The sequence below is a fragment of the Poecilia mexicana genome, unplaced genomic scaffold (genome assembly GCF_051168715.1).
Source record: "Poecilia mexicana isolate PSO_F unplaced genomic scaffold, ASM5116871v1 scaffold_18, whole genome shotgun sequence".
NCBI lineage: Eukaryota > Metazoa > Chordata > Actinopteri > Cyprinodontiformes > Poeciliidae > Poecilia > Poecilia mexicana.
Window position 1 is genome coordinate 9,166,612 of NW_028263387.1, and position 25,957 is coordinate 9,192,568.

At 38.2% G+C, this 25,957-nt stretch overlaps 5 protein-coding genes across 10 annotated transcripts; 4 read left to right on the forward strand and 1 right to left on the reverse strand.

Annotated features, from left to right (window-relative positions):
• Positions 1-950: 950 nt before the first annotated feature.
• Positions 951-11,578, reverse strand: LOC106905133 (low affinity immunoglobulin gamma Fc region receptor III-like). 2 transcript variants are annotated; one of them, XR_015766050.1, is made up of 7 exons: positions 11,043-11,578; positions 9,913-10,164; positions 8,937-9,185; positions 8,685-8,798; positions 8,305-8,376; positions 7,599-7,713; positions 951-1,476 (listed from the first exon to the last, which is right to left on the reverse strand). XR_015766050.1 is itself a non-coding variant. In XM_014969755.2 (6 exons), the coding sequence occupies exons 1-6, from the start codon at positions 11,071-11,073 to the stop codon at positions 7,661-7,663; spliced, it is 771 nt and encodes a 256-aa protein (XP_014825241.2). In that variant the 5' UTR covers positions 11,074-11,578; the 3' UTR covers positions 7,245-7,660. The 2 variants fall into 2 exon arrangements, 1 of the variants encoding a protein (XP_014825241.2); XM_014969755.2 differs by lacking the exon at positions 951-1,476 and having other exon boundaries at positions 7,245-7,713.
• Positions 1,265-3,701, forward strand: LOC148154010 (endonuclease domain-containing 1 protein-like). Its single transcript, XM_088016008.1, has 4 exons — positions 1,265-1,612; positions 2,179-2,836; positions 3,441-3,499; positions 3,621-3,701. Exons 1-4 carry the CDS (start codon positions 1,265-1,267, stop codon positions 3,699-3,701), a joined length of 1,146 nt encoding a protein of 381 aa, XP_087872134.1.
• LOC106913757 (uncharacterized) lies at positions 4,063-7,416 on the forward strand. The gene has a single exon (XM_088016009.1). The coding sequence runs from the start codon at positions 4,063-4,065 to the stop codon at positions 5,866-5,868; it is 1,806 nt and encodes a 601-aa protein (XP_087872135.1). The 3' UTR covers positions 5,869-7,416.
• Positions 11,579-13,517: 1,939 nt separating the features above from the next.
• Positions 13,518-16,672, forward strand: LOC106905130 (butyrophilin-like protein 2). Of its 4 annotated transcripts, none has more exons than XM_088015430.1 (4): positions 13,518-13,912; positions 14,394-14,711; positions 14,950-15,024; positions 15,928-16,672. In XM_088015430.1, exons 1-4 carry the CDS (start codon positions 13,657-13,659, stop codon positions 15,996-15,998), a joined length of 720 nt encoding a protein of 239 aa, XP_087871556.1. In that variant the 5' UTR covers positions 13,518-13,656; the 3' UTR covers positions 15,999-16,672. The 4 variants fall into 4 exon arrangements, 3 of the variants coding, with proteins under 3 accessions (XP_087871556.1, XP_014825237.2, XP_014825236.2); XM_014969751.2 differs by having other exon boundaries at positions 13,519-13,912; positions 14,346-14,711; positions 15,932-16,672; XR_015766051.1 differs by having other exon boundaries at positions 13,520-13,912; positions 14,346-14,711; positions 14,950-15,426.
• A 3,483-nt stretch (positions 16,673-20,155) lies between these two features.
• LOC106905131 (Fc receptor-like protein 5) lies at positions 20,156-25,659 on the forward strand. 2 transcript variants are annotated; one of them, XM_088015427.1, is made up of 10 exons: positions 20,156-20,388; positions 20,950-21,258; positions 21,876-22,136; positions 22,873-23,121; positions 23,239-23,344; positions 23,432-23,523; positions 23,781-23,831; positions 24,022-24,072; positions 24,454-24,511; positions 24,666-25,659. In XM_088015427.1, exons 1-9 carry the CDS (start codon positions 20,289-20,291, stop codon positions 24,471-24,473), a joined length of 1,239 nt encoding a protein of 412 aa, XP_087871553.1. In that variant the 5' UTR covers positions 20,156-20,288; the 3' UTR covers positions 24,474-24,511; positions 24,666-25,659. The 2 variants fall into 2 exon arrangements, with proteins under 2 accessions (XP_087871553.1, XP_087871554.1); XM_088015428.1 differs by lacking the exon at positions 23,781-23,831.
• The last annotated feature ends 298 nt before the right edge of the window (positions 25,660-25,957 follow it).

The window sequence follows — 25,957 nt, forward strand, 5'->3', positions numbered from 1 at the left end:
AAGAGGAACTGGTACTCACCAATACTGTGGTATCTAATGACTCAGGGAGAAACAAGAGTCTTTCTTAAGTGCAACTCCTCTTTCCCATCATATGAGTCACACAAGGAGACGAGTTCACCTCGGTCGTTTGGAAGAGGTAAGATGTTCCTCAGTTTTCATTATGTTTGCAGTGCTGCAGTTACTTTAAAGTAGTTATTATCAATAATAATGTGATTATCACCATTTAACATGGATATTGAGCATGTGTTACCTACCTTTAAAAGTATCTTAAAACTTTTTCCAGTTACTTAATACTTTCCAGTTTACAAAAAGTAATAAAAAAAAGCTGATTATGCAGTCTGGTCCATGTTCAAGTTGACGCAATGATTGCAAAATGTTGCACTGTCAGCAGGGGTACGCAGTACCTGCAAGAGAGGGGAGCGGCTGTCTGCTGTAAAACAATCTGCAGCCGTGAGATTTTTTACAGCAAAAAAATCTAGTTGTAGCTAAAATGCTCTGAAGATTAACTGTGGATAATTTTGAGAATAAAGGTCTGAAAAAAAAAACAAACATTAAAGATATATTGGTGTTAAAATCCAATCAGCTGAGATCAGAGCATCTGACATGATGAAAACGTCCAATGGAGAAAAATTAAATGTTAAAAGTGAATAAACTTCAAACTATTACTAGTGGTGGGACTCAGTGAATTTTCTTTAGATAGTTGCAGAGTCTGTAATTTATTTACCACCCTCAGAAACCATCTGTAGCTGTATTCACCTGTGAATAAATTTATTACACGTACTGCTGACGTTGATGTTAAATAATTCTGTTTGAAATGCATGTAGAAATAGGAAAATTTAATTTGATGCATTTGAATAAAAATTTTTTAGAAAGGAAACAACAAAGATAAAATATACCATATATATATATATATATATATATATATATATATATATATATATATATATACATTTATTTTTTCCACTTGTGCTTTTAGAAGACTTGTTTTTATGGCATCCATTGTCTGAGCCCTCAGGGAAGTGATTTCCCAAAAAGTGGAAGAGTTTCTTCTCCATCAGACTCCAGAACCAACATCTCAGCCCTCTGTCTAGAAGAGCTCAGTCCAAAAAACAACTAGGACAGTTAAAACAATCTTCAAACTTCTTAGCCTCTGGAATCCAAGCCTGAAGTTGAATGAATTGTAAACAGGGCAAGTTGAGAGTTTTACTAGGAATTATGAAAGGAGTCTAATTATGTCTATTGAGTATATATTTTTTTATTTGTCATGGCAATAGATCATCTGATGATGGAGTTTCTGACAATGAAAAGCTTGATGACCCTCGCTGCTCTGGTCCTTTCCTCTGTGATTCCTGTGGAAACTGAAGTGGTGAATTCACTGTCAGATTGCTCAGAGTTCTTCCTGCATCAAATTCCACCCGATATCCCAGGGATCACGGAGAAAGGAAACATCTTGGAAAAGAGGAGATACAAACCCATCTGCCAGACATTCAAGAACAGCAGAACGTTTATGACACTTTACGACACCGTCAACAAGATTCCAGTATTTTCTGCCTCCAAATATAGAGGACACAGTGCCGCGATAACAAAGAGTTTATGGATGATTGAACCACAGGTATGTTTTTTTTTTCTTTGACAAGTCGATGACGTATCACTTGAGGGACTTTGTACAGAATTATTTAAAATACCAACAGACATGTCAATGATTTCTAGGGGTTGGGATTTTAAATTAAATGACGCATGGGTTTCAAACCTCTTTTAATGCCCCTAAGTAAATTTAGGGTAGCCTTGAAAATCTAACCTCATTAAACCACAATTATTACACCACAATAAATAATTCCACAACAGAAATGAAAAGCTGTACTATATATGATAAAAACCTAATAATCTGAAGACACCATTACATAAACAAAGAACACCACTCTTTAGTGTCATTATCAGTGTGATTATCGTTTGCATTGTGCTTGTTTTAAACGTCCTGTTTTACTCCTGTCATGCAAATCAAATAACCATTTGAGCATCAGACTTCATCTTGCTATGATTAAAAAAAGTTTACGCTTAGTTTGTCCATCCGTTTAATTTAAATTATTTTCTGTGTGATTAACAAGACCTAACTTTAATTTACTGTTGTCCAATAGAGATACACACGATATTTCTAACTTAACTCTTCTTTTATTCCAGCTTGAAGACATTGACAATATGCAAATGGAGGAAAATCGTACCTACAGATTCCAGGCTGGAACAAAAGATTACGTAAACTACCAAGGGTTTGATAAAGGGCAGTTGTGGCCCAGCTCTTATGGACTCAATGACATTGATAAAAAATCTGCATTGACCCTGACCAACGTTGTTCCACAAGAGGCCACATTTCTCAAGGGAAGCTGGAACAGAATGGAGACGTGTGTTAGATGTGTTCTAAATGAATATTGCATTAATGGCAATAATGACACTAAAGTCTTCATAATAACTGGAGCAAATCCCAGCAGAAAAAAATTTCTTAACAACAAAATAAATATTCCTTCAAAACTCTGGTCAGCTTTCTGCTGCTACAGTAGGTCTCAGAAACAATGGCTGGCAAGTGCTCACTGGGGAATGAATGAAAAGCATAGCAAGACATATCTGGAGACAAAGACTATAACAGAGCTACAAAGGACACTTGGAGGGCAATATAACCTATTTCCTAAATCAGAGTGTCCTCTCCGAACAACTGTTGCTCAGTACTACCCTCACCTTAATTCTGTGGATCAGAGCTGCAATTGTCCAACACAACATACTTCCAGTACAACATCTGAACCGTCTAGCACCAGCAAACCTGCTCATCCAACGTCCGATTCTCCAAGTACAAGATTTGCACCGTCTAGCTCAACCATAGCTAAAAGCTCAACACCAGATGCTCCCAGTACAACATATAAACTGTCTAGCACCACCAAACCTTCAATTCCAACACCGTATCCTCCCAGTTCCACATCAGCACAGTCTAGCACCCCCACATATTTTAGCCAAACAACAGATACTCCCAGTACTACATCTGAACCGTCTAGCACCAGCAAACCTGCTCACCCAACGTCCGATTCTCCAAGTACAACATTTGCTATATCTAGCACCACTCCACCTGAAAAACCAACACCAGATACTCCCGCTACAACCTATGAACCATCTAGCACCACCACACCTTTAACTCCAACATCATATTCTCCTAGTACCACGTTTGTACCATCTACCACAATTACAGTTTCTAGTCCATCAGCAGATACTACCAGTATGACATACGCACCATCTAGCACAAACACACCTTCAGCTGCAACATCGTATCCTCAGAGTTCCACATCTGCATGGTCTAGCACTGCCACAGCTGTTAGCCCAACAGCAGATACTCCAAGTACCACATTTGCACTATTTAGCACAAGAACCCCACATAAAAGCCCAACATCATATTCTTCCAGTACCATATCTGAACAACCTGTCACCACCGCACCTTCAATTCCAACATCATATCCTCCAGGTACAACATCAGCTCTATCTATGACCACTACAGTTTTTGGTCAATCATCAGATACTACCCATACTATATCTGAGCCATCTACACTCACCACAGTTTCTAGCCCAATATCGTATCCCCCAAGTACGACTTCTGTACCATCTGGCACCATCACTCCTTCTATCCCAACATCATATGCTCCCAGTTCCACATCAGCACGGTCTAGCACCAGCACATTTTTTAGCTCAATGCCTGACCCATTTAGTATGACATCTGAATCATATAGCAGCAGCAAACCTTCTTACAAGACGTCAGATTTCCCAAGTACCACATTTGCACCGTCTAGCACTGCCACATCTTCAATTCCAACATCACATGCTCCTAGTACCATGTTTGTACCATCTACAAAAATTACAGTTTCTAGTCCATCAGCAGATACTACCAGTATGACATACGCACCATCTAGCACAACCACACCTTCAGCTGCAATATCGTATCCTCCGAGTTCCACATCTGTATGGTCTAGCACTGCCACAGCTTTTAGCCCAACAGCAGAAACACCAAGTACCGCACTTGCACCTTCCACCATGATCACATTTCCTATCCCTACATCAGATCCTCCTACTAGATCTAGCACCAGGACACCTGCTCATCCAACGTCAGATACTGTGAGTACCACATTTGCACTGTTTAGCACAACTACACATAAAACCCCAGCAACAGGTACATCCAGCAGCACACCTGAACTGTCTAGACACACCTTGACACCAGATACTCTCAGTACCACACACAAACCGTCTAAAACTACCCCTCATAAAAGCCTAACATCATATCCTTCCAGTACCATATCTGAACCATCTATCACCACCACACCTTCAGCTCCAACATCATATCCTCCGAGTTCCACATCTGAACCATCTATCACCACCACACCTTCAGCTCCAACATCATATCCTCCGAGTTCCACATCTGCACAATCTAGCACTACCACAGTTTCTAGCTCAACACTAGATTCTTTCGGAACGACATCTGAACTGGCTAGCAACAGGACATCTGCTCACCCAACGTCAGATTCTCCAAGTACCACATTTGCAATGTCTAGCACAACCACAGCTAAAAGCCCAACACCAGATGCTTCCAGTACAACACATAAACTGTCTAGCACCACCACACCTTCAATTCCAACACCGTATCCTCCCAGTTCCACATCAGCGCAGGCCAGCACCACCACAGCTTATAGCCCAACACCAGATACTCCTAGTACTACATCTGCAACTCCCACCACCATTACAATTTCTAACCCAACACCAGATTCTTCCAGTACAACATCTGAACCGTCTAGTACCAGCAAACCTGCTGACCCAACGTCCGATTCTCCAAGTACAACATTTGCTTTTTCTAGCACCATCCCAACAGAAAGCCCAACACCAGATACTCCCAGTACAACACACGAACCCTCTAGCACCACAACACCTTTAACTCCAACATCATATCCTTCTAGTACCATGTGGGCACCATCTAGCACAACCACAGATTCTAGCCCATCCTCAGATACTACCCACACCACATCTGAACCATCTTCAACCACCACAGTTCCTAGCCCAACACTGCATCCTCAAAGCTACACCACTTCTTCAATTCCAACATCATATCCTCCAGGTACAACATCAGCACTATCTATGACCACTACAGTTTTTGGTCAATCATCAGATACTACCCATGCTATATCTGAGTCATCTACACTCACCACAGTTTCTAGCCCAATATCATATCCTCCAAGTACGACTTCTGTACCATCTGGCACCATCACTCCTTCAATCCCAACATCATATGCTCCCAGTTCTACATCAGCATGGTCTAGCACCAGCACATTTTTTAGCCCAATGCCAGATTCCCCTAGTACGACATCTGAACCATCTAGCACAACCACACCTTCAGCTGCAACATCGTATCCTCCGAGTTCCACATCTGTATGGTCTAGCACTGCCACAGGTACACCAAGTACCACACTTGCATCTTCCACCATGATCACACTTCCTATCCCTACATCAGATCCTCCTACTAGATCTAGCACCAGGACACCTGCTCACCCAACGTCAGATACTGTGAGTACCACATTTGCACTGTTTAGCACAACTACACATAAAACCCCAGCAACAGGTACATCCAGCAGCACACCTGAACTGTCTAGACACACCTTGACACCAGATACTCTCAGTACCACACACAAACCGTTTAAAACTACCCCTCATAAAAGCCTAACATCATATCCTTCCAGTACCATATCTGAACCATCTATCACCACCACACCTTCAGCTCCAACATCATATCCTCTGAGTTCTACATCTGCACAATCTAGCTCTACCACTAGATTCTTTGGGAACGACATCTGAACCGTCTAGCAACAGCACTCCTGCTCACCCAACGTCAGATTCTCCAAGTATCACATTTGCAAAGTCTAGCACAACCATAGCTAAAAGCCAGATGCTTCCAGTACAACACATAAACTGTCTAGCACCACCACACCTTCAATTCCAACATTATATCCTCCTAGTACCACATCTGGACAATCCACCACTATAGTTTCTAGCCCAACTCTAGATTCTTCCGGTACGACATTTGAACCATCTAGCACCAGCACAAAAGCTCACCCAATGTCAGATTCTCTAAGTTTCACATCAGCACAGTCTAACACCACCACAGTTTGTAGCCCAACACCAGATACTCCCAGTAGCACATGTGTACCTTATATACAAATGTTGCACCATTTCCAGAATGTCCTTGGCTATTATCAAATGCTGTACCTGTACAGTTATTGAAACTCTCATATAATTTCTTCCACAATTCTTATTTGGCAGTGCAATTAGGAAAATTATTTTCCTTTAAAAATATTTGATGGAGCTAGGATTTCTGACAATATAATCATTTATCAGTCAATGAGATAGTTCTGTGTGGAGGATTCTTTCTACTGGATTTTAGGCCAAACAATGGCAAAAAATAGTTGAAGCAGTTAACTACCATTTTTCCATTTTCATTATTCTTTGTCACCGTAAAATATGTATTGTAAGCTTGCTGTTGTTTACAACTGCTTTTAATAATGCCACAAAAGTCCAAATATATTTAATGGGATTTTTTAGTATCCAATAGGTCACGGTAGTATTATTTTTTTTAACCGTACTTGACGACCTAGTTGGTTAATTTTATATATTTTTCAATGTGTTTTCTGCCTCTTTAATTTTATGGTTCATAAATTCTTTCCAGCCCGCTTTTTGAAATCATTTTGTAATCTTTTTGTATTCCAAGGAAGAACTCTACATTTTGCTTATTAATTTTCTGATAGAGTTTCTGTTATGTAAATTCATCATATGTTTCATTTATATTATTATTGCTTTGTATTACATCCCAGATTTGTACAACCATTGTCTTCATTTGTGAAGTGTTGACAAATAAAAACTGAGCCCTGCTCTAAACCCGTCCAGAAGAAGTCACTGTTATGAGGCTGCTTATTTTTTGGGTACAGATTAATGCTGTGCATTGCATTGATGGAGATTTTGCTTACTGTGCGGTTAACATTTTTAACTTACTCATAAACTCCAGAGTAACTTCAAGGATATTTTTCCTTTCATGAGTAATTTTTTCCAGTCTTAGCTCAATTGTTTGTTGTATATCTATGAGCCAAATAACATAAATTCAGATTTTAGTAACAATCTTAGTAACTTACCAGTGATAGGTGAGAGTCAACACTTATTGACATATTGAACAACATGCCTTTTTATTTTGCTTTTCAAGAAAAACGTATCTTTATTTAACATAATGCCGCATTCAAATGTTCTTATAAGCTGTAGAAATCCCACTTGACATTGACAAAAACAAATTCCGTTACAGGAAGTACATTGTTTTGATAAATAAAAAAAAAGTATTATGTCTGAATGGGAAGAAGGTGGACTCAGAATGTGACAGGATAACTTAATGCACAATGTTCTGTGAGATTTAAGTCAAAATATTTCTTGTTTCGTTCTGATTTTTAAAACAAAACGCTAATGAGAAATGTTTCACATAATTTTGAAACAAAAGACTTGTTTTTACATTAGCCACCCCCCCCCCACACACACACAATACTTACTACATAAAACACATAAAGATCCAACAAAGAATATGGCTGTGATCGCATCAGGTGGGTTCCTTTCAGCAGTTTCCTGGTTTGATTGTTGAGTACAGCTTTAGCTCTGAAGTCGTCTCTGCAAATAAAAGTTTTATTCCAGTTATTCATCAACTTACAAGGACAAGTTTGTATGTATCTTCCACTTAACCTTTTTATAGTCAATCTATTACCACACCTATGTAAGTGGTGCATCACTGAATGCAGTTAAAATGTCAATTAATGTAAATGTGACCGCAAGTACGCAGTTATATCTGCATTTAATTCATCTTTAATTTTGTAGTTTTTCCAGGTGTGATTAAGACGAGCACGTTGAAAGTGAGGACTTTTGGAGGCCTCTTATCATCCTGTTTGTTTTCTATGAAACACACTGAAATATAAATGAAACAAAAAATTTGGAGTGTAATTTTTGCACTCCAAAAATTGATTAAAAAAAATAAATAAAAAATAGAAAAACCCACAGGAAATGAAAGTCAGAGTCAGCAAACTAACAAAAAAACATCCAACAGTCCATGTTAAAGAATTTCAGTTTTTAAAAAAAATGAATATTAAAGTGTTGTGTTAGAACAAAACACAACTTTTATTGAAAAAAGATATAAAATTAACCAACACTAGTGTCCTACCTGAACTGTTGCTATTCATATTTGAGTCCATGTGTTTGCCTGTTTACCTGAGTTTGTCTTCGGCGCCTCTTTGTGTAGGAAGGTGACGTCAGTGTAGGAAACGTCATCATCCACTTCAGCTACAGAGCAGAATAATCTGTGTTAACTAAACAGCAGCTGGTTTACAGTGTAGACGTTTCATTAAATCAACTTAGAGCTATTGTAAGATGGAATGGATAAATATTATACACAGTGTTTCATTTGTTTTCTTATCAGTAGGACCGGATGGTATTGATTCTCTTGGTTGGAGATTTCTCTCCATGTTGGCAAGCACTCAAAAGACCACATATGTACTTTTTGGCAAAAAAAATATTTTTCTTATCTCCGTTTTTTATTTTTTATTTTTCTGCATTAAAAAGTCACTTGATTTATAAGAAATGGGGCTGACCTTTGACAATCCTCCTTAGACATAGCAGCATCCCACAGACAAACAAGAGGCAGGTGGCAACAACAGGAAGTAACACGTACATGGGATGAAAGTGAAAGGAGTCTAGCTCGCATCCTGCGGCGACGTACAAGTGAGGGGGAAAAATAACATTTTGGTTTGGAGGTTAGAAAAAAAAAGCCAACAAGTGGGATGACACCCACCAAAGCCTTCATCAGAAATTTACTGAAATTCATCACAATATTTCCTTCCCACCTCTGACTGACAGCCAACTCTCTGGGGATTCCCCTGCTCCTGTAATGTTACATTTGTAGAGGCCTTCATCAGACTCGGAAACATCTCGGATAGTGAAGCTCCCAGTTGAGCTGCTTCCGATCAGGAGGCCGTTTTTATAAAACTCCGTAAAGTTGGAGGAGGAAGAGGCCTGGTTATGGATGCAACGCAGAATCACTGCTTCCCCCTCGGCTACAGGAAGGACAGGACTCTGCAGGATCACAGGGCCGTCTGGACGACAGGCAGGGATAAATGACACATTATCTCTGGATAAAATAATAAGTCCCAACAAATCTACCCACATAGTTGTGTTTTTATTTTATTTTTAGCGTTCACATGTGTCTACGGCCTACACAGCAGTAGACACACGTAAGTCCATTTACAGGTTCCATCAAGACTCAAAACAGCCATTTTACAGATACATTTTTTTCTGATGAAAATAGTATTTGTGCCAATTTACTGATGTGTATTTATATAGCTAATCCATATAGCCATATAATTCATCAACACATGATGGCAGCAGAAGTTTAATGAAAATTTCAGAAGTGCTGCTATTTTACACATACATAAAATTGAAATAACAATAAAAACCCATTTGGTAATATGTAGGTGAAAAAAAAAACTGGTTTTAATGCTTGAAATTCTGGATTAATTTGTATCGCTTAATTTATATCGAAGCCTCTGCAAAAAAAATAAAAAAAACACCAAAAAATTACTAAAAATATCAAAATATATAGTTAATAGTTTTGTTGGATCAAAACTTCAGTAATGTGCCCTGAATATGTTGTCAACAGAAAAAAAAGAGATAACTGACATTTTGTGCATGTTTACCTCAAGCTAGCCTCAGACTGTGACTCACAAAATCGATAAAAAGCTGAATCTGAGGGGTCGGTCCTGCCAGTTTCATAATCACTTCTCCTCATTGATGGAAACAAACCAAACATTTTCCTGCACCCACCTGTCACAGTAACATTAATGATCTCGCTGCGCGCTCCGGCTCTAGACTCACACCAGTACCGCCCACTGTCAAACGGATAAACAGCATCTATTATACGCTGTGACCCGTTTCTCTTTCCCCAGTCTGTCTTTTGGTTCTTGGCCGTGTTTCTCTTCAATGTCCAGTCGGAAGAGTTTTCACTGTCCACACAGCTCAGCGTAACTGAATCGTGCAGAAAGAACTGAGATCTGTTTGGAAGGATTCTCACAACAGCTGAAGGAGAAAGAAGGAGAGTCTGAGTTTAGGTTTTAAAGCTGTTTCTGTTCAGTCACCAGGTCGTAGGTTCTTCAAATGTTCTTCTTTTGCCTTTTCACCAGCTTCGTTTTCCAAAGTCTCCTTGTCTTAATACAAGCGTTTTCATTTTTGGCCAATCTACATTTTCACGCCTGCATTTCGATCCCTCCATCATATCTCAAAAGAAAATTCAAGCTTTCATTGTGGTCATAGAGTTTTTTTTTTTGTTTGTTTTTAGCAATATAATTCTAATATTTGTAATATTTTCAAATTATTATAAGCAAAACAATATTTAATAAAATTCAAAATGGATTAACCGAAGACGTTTTTCTATGTAACGGTGTCCATGCCGCAGTCCATAGACGGTTGTGTTGTAAGTAGATGTAAAAACGGATGTGACATTTCTAGTTTATAAGGCGAGACCTGTGGTGGTCTGGTGTTAATGTCTTCACACAGCAGCTGCAGAGCGAGGCCAGACTGAGCCAAGCCGAGAAAATGGGTTTAAATGTATTCAGTGCACTCTGGCCATGACACAACCCGAAACAACACGAGTCAGTGATAATTATAGACGTTAAAAGGACAGATGGGCAAACAACTGGTTGAGTAACATCTGTCATTATTGGTTTTCACTTATAGCATCACAAATAAACACAATGAAACAAAGCATGCCGATTCTCCCTAACAGAACCTGGAAAGGCCTATTTACTTCTTCTTCTTCTTTTTTAGTGGATCAAATAAAACAGAAAAACACATTGAAACAGAAACCTGACATCACAGACAGAGATCTGTTTCATAGACCTTCACCTCTTGTAAAAATAAGCATATAAAGTAAAGTGAATAACACATCTAGAACTCACCAAGAGCAGCGCAGAGTGCTGTGAAGTTCATGCTTCCTCCCTGCTGGGCGACAACAGACTGAGCCTGGTCTGAAGAGGCGTCACTAGCTACACCCCGCTAGTACAGGATGTGACTTTTCTTTTTTTTAGTTTTCAAAACACTACTTTCTTTTATATTCGCACCCTTCAATTAGTAACACACTGGTTTCTAATTATTACGTTAAACCGATTTTTCTTTTTTTTTGTGAAACAGCAATTAGATGCACCAATTAGATCAACCTTTGTTGTCAACTTAGCAAGAATGTGAGGAGTTCTGTCTAACAGGAACAATGAATTCTGCAACTTTGTTTCCTACGACGACGTGGAAGGGTTAAAGTAAGAGGTGGTAGAGGTGTTTCTGTCATTAACCAAAATGAAGAAGTGATGTCTAAAAGCAGAAAATAGTTCAAGGTTTAGGGTTACTATTTTTATTTAATTGATTTGAATATGGAAGTAAATATGTGCAATCAGGATTTGAATTAAATATGCCTCTGAAATTTGAATGTTGTGTATCTATCTTAAAATATATTCAGGATATATTTTAACACTGAAAAAGTAAGCACAAATATACAACATTAAAATTTCATAGTCATTTTTAATTCAAATCCTGATGTCACATATGTACTTCCATATCTGGAGCTTTAGAAACATTTTTCTTATCATACAGCTCGTGTTCAATGGAGCTTCAGGTGCTGCATCACAGCAGTTTAGAGGATGCTACACCGCAGTGCAAAAAGCAGCATAATCTTACAAGTAAAGTTGGTTTTATTTGTTGTCTCATTAAGAATATTATGAATCTGTGGCACAAATTGTATTAGTCAGATTGACAATGTTAATTGTGTGTGCGTTTTTTTTTTGACTAATAGAAATGAGTATCTGCAAATTTTATGAAAAAAGGGTGATAATTTGATTTGAATTGTGATATAGAAAATGAAGGCGGTGTTTAGCTCCAGTTCTGCCTTCTGATTGATTTAAATAACTTATTTTGTTGTGTAATATTTGTGCGCAATACGTTCATTGAAGCCCTGTGTTTACGCCAACATAAACAAAGACTTTCTCTTTGGTCTTTGCTCGCTTACTGACACAAGCACACAATATAGCTCAAACATGGACCGGATGTGCGCTTTTATTGTGAAAGCAATAAAAGCTTTCACAGTGGGTGTACCAAAATCTGTTCCCCCTGTGTCGGGAGCGCGCATTGCAGCCAGAGAAGTGGATTCGGCGGATCTGACCATTTTCACGGCGCTTCTGATCGATTTCTCGGTAAAAACTACTCATATAATCATGTCAATGTTGTAACTTTCAGTTTAATCGGCAGCTATCAAAATAAAAATACATACGTAAATAAACGAGGTCCTGTGTGTCCCAAAGTTATGGGGGGAGAAGAAGAGAGAATGGATATTTTACCAGCCTGATAAAATCTGTTCCCACTCTATAAAATGGAAACGAATTAATTTACCTTCAAAGTCTTTTACTGTGTTGATTCCACTAATCATCAACAAGAAATCCTGTGATTTTCATAACATCTGCTCTTTTTTTGACAAAGTTAGGATGGGGGAACAAAATATTTTAGCTCTTTCAGCCACCTGAAATAACATGTTCCCCCTACATAAAATGGACATGTATAGTGAATTATTTTCTTTGTTACCTAAAATTTGAATCATTAAATGAAGCTGTTTATTTTAGTTTGCAGAAAAAACTCCTAGCAAAAGAGGTTGTGGATTTTCCTGTTTCCACTGCGGCGTCTACAGCATGAGGTTGGACATTGCTGTGAGACTTATTCTTAACAGTGGTGATTATAACATTAATATTCTTATTTTGAGTGTTAATGAAAACTTTTATCATGACTATAATTTGTATGTTTTGATTAAAAAAAAAGTTCTTAGCCAAAACTTAATACATCAACATGTGAAAACAGTTATTTAACAAAATTGTTTGTCTATAACTTAATAAATTAACTTAATAAATGTTATGAAAATCACAGGATTTCTTGTTGATGATAAGGGGAATTAACACAGTAAAAGACTTTGCAGGTAAATTAATTTGTTTCCATTTTATAGAGTGGGGACAGATTTTATCAGGCTGGTGAAATATCCATTCTCTCTTCTTCTCCCCCCATAACTTTGGGAGATAAAAAGCAACTGTTTCCAAATTCTCAAAAATTATTATGTGTGATAGCATACTAGACATTCCCTTAATCCAGTAATCTGTCATATTTTACTTTAGAACGGGATTGACCAAAAAGTTTACACACTGATCTTTTCAGGAAGTCTTTATTTTTGTGCCCTGCTTTCGGCCAGCCTCCCTCCTCCTTTATCAGAAATGAAAAATTATAAATGCACACTTCGTGTTGGGAACCTGTGTTTGTTGACTGACTTTTATTTGTGAGGCTTACGAGGCAAAAGCTGAAAAAAAAAGGTCGATTTACTTCGCGTTTAAAATAACACAAAACAGCGTAAAAAGACCTCCACACAGGACCTCGTCTATTTACGTATGTATTTTTATTTTGATAGCTGCCGATTAAACTGAAAGTTACAACATTGACATGATTATATGAGTAGTTTTTACCGAGAAATCGATCAGAAGCGCCGTGAAAATGGTCAGATCCGCCGAATCCACTTCTCTGGCTGCAATGCGCGCTCCCGACACAGGGGGAACAGATTTTCACAGGGGAACAGAATTTCTCCGGGTCCCTTTCTGTTTGCTGCAGCGAGGTCTACTTGAATCAGTTCACCAGCTGCGTCACGAACTCTTTCATTTTGTATGCAACAGTGGAAAGAACGAGATGCCAGCAACGCTGAGCTTCTGCTTTCTTTTGTTTGCGCTCATTTTCACCCCAGCTCCCGTTAAGGGTAAGTGTTCAATGATATCTTTTAAACTCGTAACTAATTACTTCTACTCTTATTTAGTTTGGATTAACATAAGCTATTAATACAAGCTGCTTTCGCATAAACCTATCTTTATCATATGCTTTCTTTTAAATGGAGAGTAAGTCAGTTGAACATTTTCTATCTAACTTTCCCAGCATATTCAATCCAAAGCCAGACTGGTTGGTGTAAGATGTTCGTGTCAACAATTTCTCTGTTGAAGTGAACATAGAAATTCAAAGATTGTCTTATAGACTCATGTGCTATGGAATAACATCACTATAGAAAAGCAATATTGTGTTTGTTTTTTACATAAATAATCTGGAAAACAACCGTTCAAAAACATGGGGGTAGAAGAATAATAGTTTGGGTTGCTTTACTGACAAAAGAAAATAAGATTTCTGTCCTCCATTGTTAGGTCATTATCAGGTAACAAGCTCGAGTCAACCGGTTGTCGCTGCTCCAGGTGATGATGTCATCCTCCAGTGCCTCGTGGAGCCTCAGCTGGACATGGTGGACATGACGGTGGAGTGGTCAAGGCCTGACGCCAAGCGTCGGCCAAAGGGAATGGAGTACGTACACCTGTACCGGGACAACCGCGAGGTTGAGGACATGAAGAGCTCGTCGTACCACAACAGGACGGCGTTGTTCGCAGGCGGCCTGAGACACGGCAACATATCCCTCATCGTCACCAACGTCACGACTGCAGACGAAGGGGAATACAAATGCTTCATCCCAAAGCTACAAGGCAACACCAAATCTTCAATTGTTCGCCTTGTTGTTGGTGAGTTGAAGTGCGGTGCTCCTGTGCTGCTGACCACTTGATTAAACACACAAACCTTTTAGTCTCATTAACCTGGTCGGTCTGTCAGGTGATGGTTGAAGCATTCACCTGTTCTTCTGACTGAATTGTTCCAAATGCCCCAAATGAAGCTGTTTATTACGCAGATTATGAACAGTTTCGTGGGAAACGCTTTGTAAACTGTATTTGAAATTGTGTGCTTTTCCTCCCGTCCCTTCAGCTCAAAACTCATCTAAAGCCATTACTTCAGAGACACAACTCGATCCCGAAGCAAAGGGGCAGAATGTTCTGAACGGTGAGACTAAGCCATCGTCTTGAATTAGCTTTCAGTTTTAACTCTGGTGTTTTCATACCCTCTAAAGATGTAGCAATACACTTAATTCACGGCTCATTAAGATTACCACACCACAGCAGAAACTGACATGGCAAATGCTAAATCCTAGGTTGGTTTCACTTCTTTGGAAATGGAAAATAAAGAAATTGGGTTGAAGTTGAAACTTAAGCATTCCCATAAAGACGGTTGAAGTCTTTATGGGAAAGTCTTCATCTTTCTGTGTGTTGATACTGTCAGACATAAATTTGTGGAGTGCTTTAGATGATTGATTCATCTTCTTGTTTTCATTTGTGGCACTGAACCTACTGCAAAGTGCACATGACGAGCCACACTGGTTGACAAAATCACATTGCTTCATGCCAGGTATACAGAACAAAAACAGAAACGGTTCTCCGTACATTTCCATGAGATGGATTGCTGTATTTCTGTTTCTACCTCATCAAAAAACTCAATGCATCGCTGCTTCCAAAACAACCTGGTTGATCTTTAAGCCTCCACATCCTGTCATTAATAACCGATTAATGGTTATTAATGGCCATCAATTAATAAAAGTGCTAACAGTCTTGGGTTCTTTGAAATCAGACTCCTGATTGCCTTTGAATAATGTATTTCTTGTGTGACTGCATGTATCTTGAACCGACATTTTTGCCTGTGTGGTTCAATGTAAGCGTATGAACTTTTACACCCGTAATGCTTCAAATTTAGCTAGCATGGCGGCTAATCCTAAGCTTTCTGTCTGGGCTGCTGCTTTTACCCAACTTTTCACGTTATCTCATTTATGTTTCGTTTGCATTGTCTTTCAGTCGGAACAGGAAATGACGGGTTTATAATTTTTCTTGTCTTTGTTTTTCTTTCCCCTGCCAGGCAGTGTGTCCTGCTCCAGCAGCTTTATTCCTCTTATCGCTATCTGGGTCTTACTGACCTTCAGCGCTTGAGATGCTGGATGCTTACTCGCTGTATCCATGTGTAAGAGCTAAGCGATTTAAGTTTTCAACAATAGAAGGAACATGTAGGCAATAGATGGACCGCCCAGTGTCTTCTGATTTTTCTTTTACATAAAAGTTGCTCCTAGTTTGATGTATGTAGCTGCTGCCCACTTTTATCATCAAACGTTTTCTAAGTTATGGAATCCAATCTAAACTTGTTTGATCCGAAGAAAAACTGGGAAAGGGGAACATATGTGATTGTATAATATTCCGTTTTAAGACTTTAAGACATTGCTTTAGCAAAGAAAAAAAAAGTTGTTTATCGGAATGTGGAAATAAAGCAGTCATGCAACAATCAAGCATGAAACATACTTCTGATTTGCACTTAGTCACAGAAACGCACTTTAGGCCACATGATGTGGTCACAATCTTTTTTTTGCTGTAATGCTCTTAGAACCATTAGAAAAATTGTTATTCTGTTTAGTTTTAGATGTGGAGTTCCAAGTTTTCAGTTCAAAAATTTGTCCATAAAAATGTTACTGTTTTCTTTAATGCACTTTGTTTTTATTTATATATGTCCCTACCTTCTACTATGGCACTTTATAAGCTAAGGCACATAATTGCATGATGTCAGCTGATGTCCTCAACGGGTTTTAAATAAAAGTACACGCTTGTTCAAAACATTTTTTCTTCCCATTGTTTTTCTCTGTCAAAGTGAAACATGTTGTGATGTTTGTAAACAGGGAAAAACTCAGCAGAGCACAAGCCAACAGAAAGGCTCAAGAAACAAGAGGCAACTTGTTTGTCACAAAAAAAAAAAAATCTTCTGTGTGAATCGTTGTTGTTTCAACTGTGCGAGAAAAGTTTGAATAAGTTTTGGTGCTTGCCCATATGGAAACTAAAAATCCCAGCTAGTTGCTAAACAGTTTCCCAAAAAATACCGTAGAGTAAAAAACAAGGTTATTTTCTTGATGCAATTAAAACTGTTTAAGCAAAAGTGAAACAAACATTTTTAAAAGGACAAAAGAGAAAGAAACGATCTTTGTAAGGATTAAGAATCTGGAAAAAATAAAGAATCAATACAGACATGAGATGAGGACTTTTCTTTTAGGCTTATCATGGGGGGAAAAAAATAAAATATATATATACACACACACATACACTGTAATTTTCCCATAAATTCGGGGCCTCTAACTGAAACGAAATGGAAACTACAACATAATTATGCAAAATCATGTTGTAGTTTCCATTTTGCGTCACGAGGTGGCAGCAAATGACTTATTTTTTTTCAATCAAAAATGGCGCGTCTCAGTCCAGATCATTCATGTCTATGGTTCAGATAGTATCTGAGGGATATTTTTGATTAGTATCCCTGCAACAAATGTAAGTTAAATAAAGCATTTTTAATTGTGTATTTTTTTCCCCAATTCCTCCAGTTCTATCAATATGGAGGAAATGGGTAAAAGAATATTATTAATCCAAGTATCAAAAGTGAAGCCTTTGCAAATGACTAAATCCTAGATTACATTTGATTCTTTGAACATGTATTTTTGTATGTTATACAAGTTCTATTCATAATTAATTGATCTCTCTAAATAAATGTCAGTGTGCCCATATATGGTTGTCTTTCTTGTGTGTTGCCATGTTTCATTGCAATGCACCGTCCAGTCCACGGTGCCCACCTCTTGCCCAATAACTGCTATAAATTCTTTGCCACATGAGCAATCAAACAAGGAGTGACTGGACCACAATGGGCCCGACTAAACCCAAGGTAAGCTCTTCGCAGATGAGATCAGGTTCTTTCATCAATGCAAACGAGGCTGCCATATCTTTTTCCTCTTTATGAGAAAATCAAGATTTCTTCCAATCTGCCAGACTGGTAACAAAGACCAACTGAGGCATAGGATGGAGTCGAGCTCTGAAATTAGTTTAGAGAAACAGATTTGTGGTCAAAAGTGTGAACAACAAATTAAATCTACATCCTTCATTGCAACCATTCACTCTATAGAGTTCAACATACTCCTTCTGTTTAATCGTCTTATCACACTTCTTCCTCATACTTGAAATTTGTTTTCAGATTGGGTGTTGCATGCTACTTTGTTTGACCTGGAACGTCACAGACAGAAATGAACCATTTAGATTCAGTGACTCAAACCGTAATCCATTGTCCTCTGCATTTCATATATTGAAGCACTACTGGGACAGTGCACTTTGTTTTACGTTCAACGTGGGGCCAACCAGATTAGCCATCTTGTGACATAGCCCTAGTTTGCGGAAACAAGGTCAGATTGATTGCTGCTACCACCATTCTCACGTGTACCATAACTGCCCCCCCCTGCCCACGCAAACTATGCTTAGACAGACAGATTTTATGTGCTGATAAACTTCTCAATAGTCGTTAGCGTTGTTGCCATGCAGCAAGACGTTCCTAAGTTTAAATGGCGGTCTGGGGTATTTCTGCATCGGTTTTTCATTTACTCCTTGTGATTTCCCTCCCAATTTCCCCCACCAATCCAAAAATGATTTGGTCTATTTGGTGAGCGGGCGTCTTGTGTGTTCTGGGTGTTGGGGGTGGGGGTTCTGTGTCACTTACGCGCCAAGGTTGTTCTGCTCTGTTTGTGGAGGCAGAGTCAGAGGTGGACGGAGGAAGATGCTGTTTCAGAAAGTGTCTCGGAAGAAAATTCACTCACCAAACTAAAAAGATGCAAAATAAAATGTACAATGGATGAATAGTGTTTTAGAAACGGTCACACAGCAAATGTTTTTGTACGCAAAAATCAGCGTAGCACTTTCCTTCTGTATGAGAGCAAAAAAAAGAAAGAAACAGCAATTTGCACTAGAAAGTGGTGCCTTCTTGGAAGGCGACGCAGAATGTTGTGCACAGCGCGGCTTCAGACATCTCTGCAGTGGACAGGAAATGCAAACCACCATCAACTGCTTCAAACAGGCTTTGCTGTGGTGTGGTGTGAAGTTTTGTGTAGAAGGGACGGAAACACACACACAGAGGGGATACTGAGAAGTAAATGTAATATGTACACGTATTAGGCTCAGCTTCTAGAAGCCGTTCTGGATGCAAGGATGAGGCACAGTCTGCTCTGCATGCTGGGATTTTTCTGTAAGTACATCACTGACTTTCTAAAATGTTGCCAAGTTACTGAGTATCTCTATTAAGATCTGACAGCATTGAAGACAGAACTCCCAGGTCTTTGCCCTCTTATTGTGGTCACCATTGTTGCAGCTGTTCCAACAATTGCTCTCTTTATAATTTCTTTAAAATGTACCGTTTACACGTCGTCATATTGCTGAACAATGTGTCCGGAACAACGCGTGCTTCTGTTTGAGCCGATTTACTGACCCGGTTTACCGACTCTCAAGACCCTCGGAGTGTCAGGTTTTATGTTCAGATGACTACAGAGGGATGTAAACGTCGTGTTGTTTTGTTCCCAACTCTAAGTTATCATGGATATATTTTTATACAAGAAAATCAACTGTTGTTCTAAGGTTAAGCTAAATAAAGACTCACCCAATGATTGCTGGCGATAGAAACAAGCAGCCTCACCAACGCCTCACAGGACGTGGATTGATGAATGACTACTTTCTAGATCTTTGTGTTTTACCTCACATGTCATCTGTTTTACAGACCCATTCAGAAAGTTAGAATATTGCTGGAAAGCCTGCCTATTTCTGGAACTTTATCACAAAGTGAAACATAGTATATAGATTATTAGTTACACGGTTGGAAGGTTGAAAGCCTTTATTTCTATTAATTCTGATGAATCGGTGAGGTTCTGTTGATCAAACATTAGTTCTGTTGATTCGGATTAAATCAGAGCGCAGCCTAACGTGGTTAAGTCTCAGTTTAGATCACAAACATTTTATCAGGTTTGTTCTAAATGCTCTAAGCATCAGTGATAGAAGATGTTCTCGTGGTTTTCCAACCTGCAGGTTTCAAAGCAACTCTGACAGCAGACAGAACAACGACACTAGCAGACGGTAAGATAAGATAAAGTTCTATAAAAGTGCATTCATTCGTAAGAAAAAAGATGCTTAGATTGACATCATTATCGTAGACGTTACACTGTCTTATTTTCAGTTTTGTTTTTCAGACTCTTTTCCCTCCTAATCGTGTTTCTTGCTGCAGCTTCTCACAGGGTTTCAGTGATTCTCCATCCCAGCTGGCCTCAGATCTACAGAGGAGAGACAGTCATTTTGAGATGTCAGATCCAGGAAGCAGGAGGAGCTCAGTGGACGTATGAATGGAAAACAACCAATAGAAAGTCTCTAATACCCTGTGAATACATGAACTTCTCAGCTACTGAGGCTCACAGTGGAGAATACAGATGCAGAGGAAAAAGAGAAGGGTTTACTCCATGGAGTGAAGTTATTAAACTGATTGTATGTAAGTTGGCTATTTATCATTTAAATGAAAGTGGTCATTTGTGTGATTTTTTTTTATTGCCACTTGGACTAAATAGGTCTTAAAACAATTATAAAAGCAAATTTTCAACTCTCCCCTGCTGCTCCCTCACTCAGCTCCTTCAGACTAGCCAACAGCAATTAGCAAACACCTGGTGAAACTACACACATGCTGAGGTCATTATAAGAGCTACCTCTCAGTGGAACACCACTACAAATGTTGTTAAATACTTTATGGAGAAACATGGTTGCGATGACGTGCTGAAGGCGAAGGGGCGGAAGAAGCAAGAGCTTCTTAAACAGATGGAGGCTCAATTTCAAGGCGCTAAGTTGCTAAATCAGACTTGTTTTAGGTCATGATTGATATATATACTGTGTTTATAGAACAACTGAAGGTAATGCATTCCTCGGTTGTGCTATAAAATGGCACTGAGTGCCTGGAATACATAATACTGTAATAAAAACCCATTTCAAATAGCCTTAAAGTGAAAAGATGAAAGGTGATGTGGAAAAATGTTTGACTCAATTCCAAATCTCTCTCCAGCGTCTCCCCCTCAGCCTGTCCTCTCTGTGTCTCCATCATGGCTGAATCCTGGAGCCTCAGTGACTCTGAGCTGTGAGGGTTTGGAGCATCAACCAGCAGGATGGAGGTTCTTCTGGTATAAAGCTGTTCCTAAACTAATCAGCAGTACCTACAGCTTAGAGCTGCTTCCTGGCAGCACCAATGGGACCGAACAGAACTCCAACACTGTTCATGGACCGACTCTCACAGCAGGATTTGTGTGCAGAGCAGGAAGAGGAGAACCAGAGTTTTACACTTATTACAGTGAACCAAAGTTTGTCTGGTCTGCAGGTCAGTTTGTTTCTGTCTTTGCTCTCAATAAAAACAAGTTTCAGAGGTTTTTAGCTTGATCCAACATTACTTTTAGATGCTTCTTGAGGTTTTATACAAATAAAAGATTCCAAAAATTCACTTCACTTAAGACACAACATTGGAAAGAAAAAGTGTTTTTGATCATAGCCATCTAATGTATCATTCACATTATGGGATAATAAGCAGGACTTGCTCTGGATCCTTTCAGTAGGATTTAATCTTGTGTAACTTGACAAAAACATGAGATAAATTTCTGTAAACTTCTGACAAACTCATACAGCTGATAAAAGAAAAGCTAAAGAAGTCAGCATGCAGGAAATAAAATCAGCCACCAAGTTTAGAGCTGAATTCAAACATTGATCATGAGAAGCTGTTAAACATTCACCAGTAAAATCCAACTTGTTTTTGTAAAAGATGAAAAAACTGTTTCTTCTTGGGTAGTTTATTTCGCTTTAGAAGCACTGAAATATTTTTGGTCAACTTGCTGAAATGCTTACTGTAATTTTTATTACTACGGAAACAAAGCAAGGAACCATTTGTAATGAATCATTTTAAAGATGTTTCTGCTCTCAGATGAAATCCTGTCTTGTTTCCAGATCCTCGTCCAGCAGCTTCTCTCTCAGTGAATCCTGACAGAGTTCAACACTTCAGATCTGAATCTGTGACTCTGAGCTGTGAGGGAAACTCTACTGAGTGGAGAGTGATGAAGTTTATAGAAACAGGAAAACTGTCATACTGCTCCATCTGGGGGACTGGATCTACATGCACCATTGACCCACATCGGCATCACAGTGGAGTTTACTGGTGTGAGTCTCAATCTGGAGAGACTAGCAACGCCATCAACATCACTGTACAGAGTAAAGAAATGTCTTATTATCTTTTCTTTGGCATCTTTTTACATTTAAACTTTACGTCATAGCTTTGACCTACTTAAAGATTGCTATCTCAACTGATTGGTGAGATAATCTGTTTTCATGGTCGCCGTCTCGGCAGAGCAAAAGACGCTTCTTGCAAATGTGTTCATCGTTTCTCATTGGTTTGACTCATTTCCACCTTTTGCAAAGCAGCGAACACAGACGCCACTCCAGCAGTTCAGACTCCGCTGTTTAACTATGGTAGCCAAATGTTTGCTGTTGTCTGGTTATATTTTTGGTTTACATTGACGGTAGTTTCAGTTTTCAGACAGTTTGAAAAGAAACATTTTTAATGTTTAAATGTTTTATTTTGAAACATTTCTGAATTTGGATCCAATTCTTTTCAAAAAGGACAATTTATCACAGCCTATGCAGAAATACACCTGAGCTACATGATACATGATACATGATACATGCTACATGCCTTCCAACATATAAACCATGTCAGAGACAAAATCGGTTGGTATTTAATCCCTCGTGAGACTTTTGCTTTTGATTTGTTGATATTTTGTTCAACCCTTTTCAGATTATTAATTTAATTTTATTTTGATTGATTACTAAAGGCATTTAAATAAAAATGTTATTATTGCTGAATTTTACAAGAAAGTGGCACTGTAAAAAACACTGACCATTTTTAATCATCTTTGCTCCAACCCAACATTGTCTGATTGTTTTACAGATGATGATTCTGCTCCTCTCCTGCTGAGTCCTGTTCATCCTGTGACTGAGGGAGATCCTGTTACTCTGAGCTGCAGAGATAAAGAACAACAACTTCTCTCCAATGTGTTTTTCTATCATAATGATAAACTCCTCAGCCATGGAAGCAGAGGGGAGCTGAAGATCTCTGCAGTGTCAAAGTCAGATGAAGGTTTCTACAAATGTCAACATTCAGGAAAAGATTCACCAAGGAGCTGGATGTCTGTTAGAGGTGAGGAGGAGGAAAATATTTGATTCATTTTAGTAACGTAAAACGGTTAACTGCATTTGTTTTGATATGCTACAGACTTCTGAGTTTTTTGTTTCATTTTTTTCTTATTTCCACAAGCTGTGTCTGGTCCTGCCAGCTCTTTACGTCTAGTGCTGCTGATCGTTGGACCAGTTAGTGGAATCATTCTCATCATTCTCCTGCTCTCGTTGTGGCGTTGCATCAGGTCAGCTTGACATTTATGTCCTCTCATTATAAATATGCCACAAAAGAATCCTTTCTTTCATTGATAGAAACCCTTTCATACTTTCAGATTGTTTCGGACAGAGAGGCGCAGTCAGAGCTCCACCACCAGCCATGCAGCAAATCGGTCTGGAAGTCAGGTTTACAACTCTCTGCTGCAGGGTTGGTCACAGAATTAACTGCATTCGTATTTTGACTTATTATTTTTCTCTTTACGGCGATTCAGTTTCAGAAAAACAAGTCTCAGACAGTTCACGCATCATCAAAAAAATAACCTGAAATTGTCAGGAAAGGCTTTAGCTGCATTAGAAATCACAATAATACAGATATTTTATTTTATTTTTTTAAATAATAGATGTCTTTGTTACAGCTGCATCACATCAGAACTTTAGCCTTGACATTTTTCTTACTTATTATAGGTGACACACCTCTTTATGAAAAAATTGAAACTTGCAAAGCCACTGGAAATGGTAAGATATTCTTTTAGAATAGAGCTGCTACAACTAAGTTGGGAAACTCATTAAATGCAATTGGTACAAGTCCTGAAATTTGTCAGACATTCTTCAATCCCAAAGTTTTAAACATATGACAACAAAAAAAAATTAAAAAGTTTTGGAGATTTTCAAGCATGAACTTTTATTTATGTTGTGATTTTAACAGGAAGGCCTCGTGATCCAGAGGAGGACTGTCTGTACGTTAATGTGAAACCAGGTAAACGTCTACCTTGCTTAAACCATGTTCCCTTAAGAAACACAAAAATAAAATGTTTCAAAGATTGTGTTATATTTTACATGCGCGTGAACAAATGTCCAGTGAATAATCTTTTCTGTGAGCTTTAAATTCTGAGTTTTTAAACATAAATGTCTCTATTTAAGAAGGAGTGAATTTAGTTAACTACAAGTTTGTCTCTTTTGTTGGGAAAATGTCTGTGCCACATTTGGAAGTTCCACTAAAAGTTATGTTTAGTAGTTATAAATAAATTGACTACATCCAAGCTGTTTATTCTGCAACAACACTGTCTGATTCTAACCATGATGTCAGTGCTGGTTTTTTTGTTGTTGTTTTTTTATAACATTGTTATCTGCTTTCCAGTGGTTTCCTGTGAAGGTTAAAACTATCAGCCAGAACAAAGGAAAGAACAACAGAAAAAGTAAATAATATCTTTCATTTGGTGTCTCTATTGTTCTGTATGTGTCTTTTGGATCAACTGAAAAACATCTTTTAGTAACTTTAAACTAAATCTGCTTTTAATTGACAATATTTTACATACTGTGATAAGTAAAATGTATGCTGGCTGTTTGCAGGAAGGTGGAGTCCAGCAGTAACGGAGATGCTCCAGTTTGTTCTACGATCTGGATGCAGCTGCCATGCAGGCTGCAGGCTTGTTTGTTCTGCAACAGTTAAATTAACCAGATTTATAAAATGTAAAAAGTTAAAACACATTCATCACTGGTTGTGATAAATAGTGTGGTTCTGCGGGTTTAATGTGATAATGATTTACTGATTTTATACTTACAGAAATGACATGTTTGGCGGTTGTTTTCCTAAAGATGTACTTGTAATTAAGTTAAAGAGCTACAACAGAATCTTTGCAGGATTCCGATGAAAGTTGTAAACTATGTTTTTACTCGTACGGTGACATTTGTAGATTTGACTGAATCTGCAATAAATTCAAGACTGTAAGCTTTAGTATTGTGCGATTGTCTTCAGAGCTGTTGTGTCAAAGCGTATGTGTTGTAGTGTGTAAAACATCACTGAGAATGTTCAAAAAAAATGTATACCCCAAGAGATTGCAATCAGAGGAGGGGAGTAACTAGTTACATTTACTCAGTTACTTTTACTTGAGTAATATTATGACATATTTCTGCTCTTCTTGAGTGAAATGTCTGGGTATCCTCAGGGAGTTACTTCATTGAATGAATAACAAATTTGTTCTAGCCAAAGACCCTTATCTACAGTTTGATGAAGTGAGAAGTCTTCTTTGTACACAAGCCAAATTATTTTTATGTTATTTCCTATCTGCTGACACTTTTATGCCAATTAGAGGTCAATAAACCATGTGCATTATAGCCATGTGTACCTTACTCTGGTTTAATGTGAATTACTATTAGTTTTACTTTAATATTTTGTTTTTGTCTTGAATATGTTTTTTGCATACCTGTTATGTATTAATATTTCTTCTTTTTTTTAGAATTTGCACATAATTGTATATTTCTGTTTGTTAGTATCATTTTGAAACAACAAATCATATGCTATGGACTCAAAATAAATACTCAAGTACTCAGTACTTAAGCAGCATTTTTACAAACTACTTTCTTAGTCTTTTTTTGGTTGGAGGAGCAATGAGCAATGATTAGTGTGCCTTAATAACAGGAGTGGAACCAGATTTAATGTATTCAACAGCACTGAATCATGATCAAGATCTAGTATACTGTTAAAAATATATTAATGTAAAAGGTAACTTTTTCCAAACCACTAAATAAAAGACAAAAATGTAATTCAGTTTTCTCTGCAATAAACGGAAATATATATATATATATTTTGTATGTCCCCACAGATTTGTCCATCTTACCAGAAGGTGGCAGTAATGTCTCAA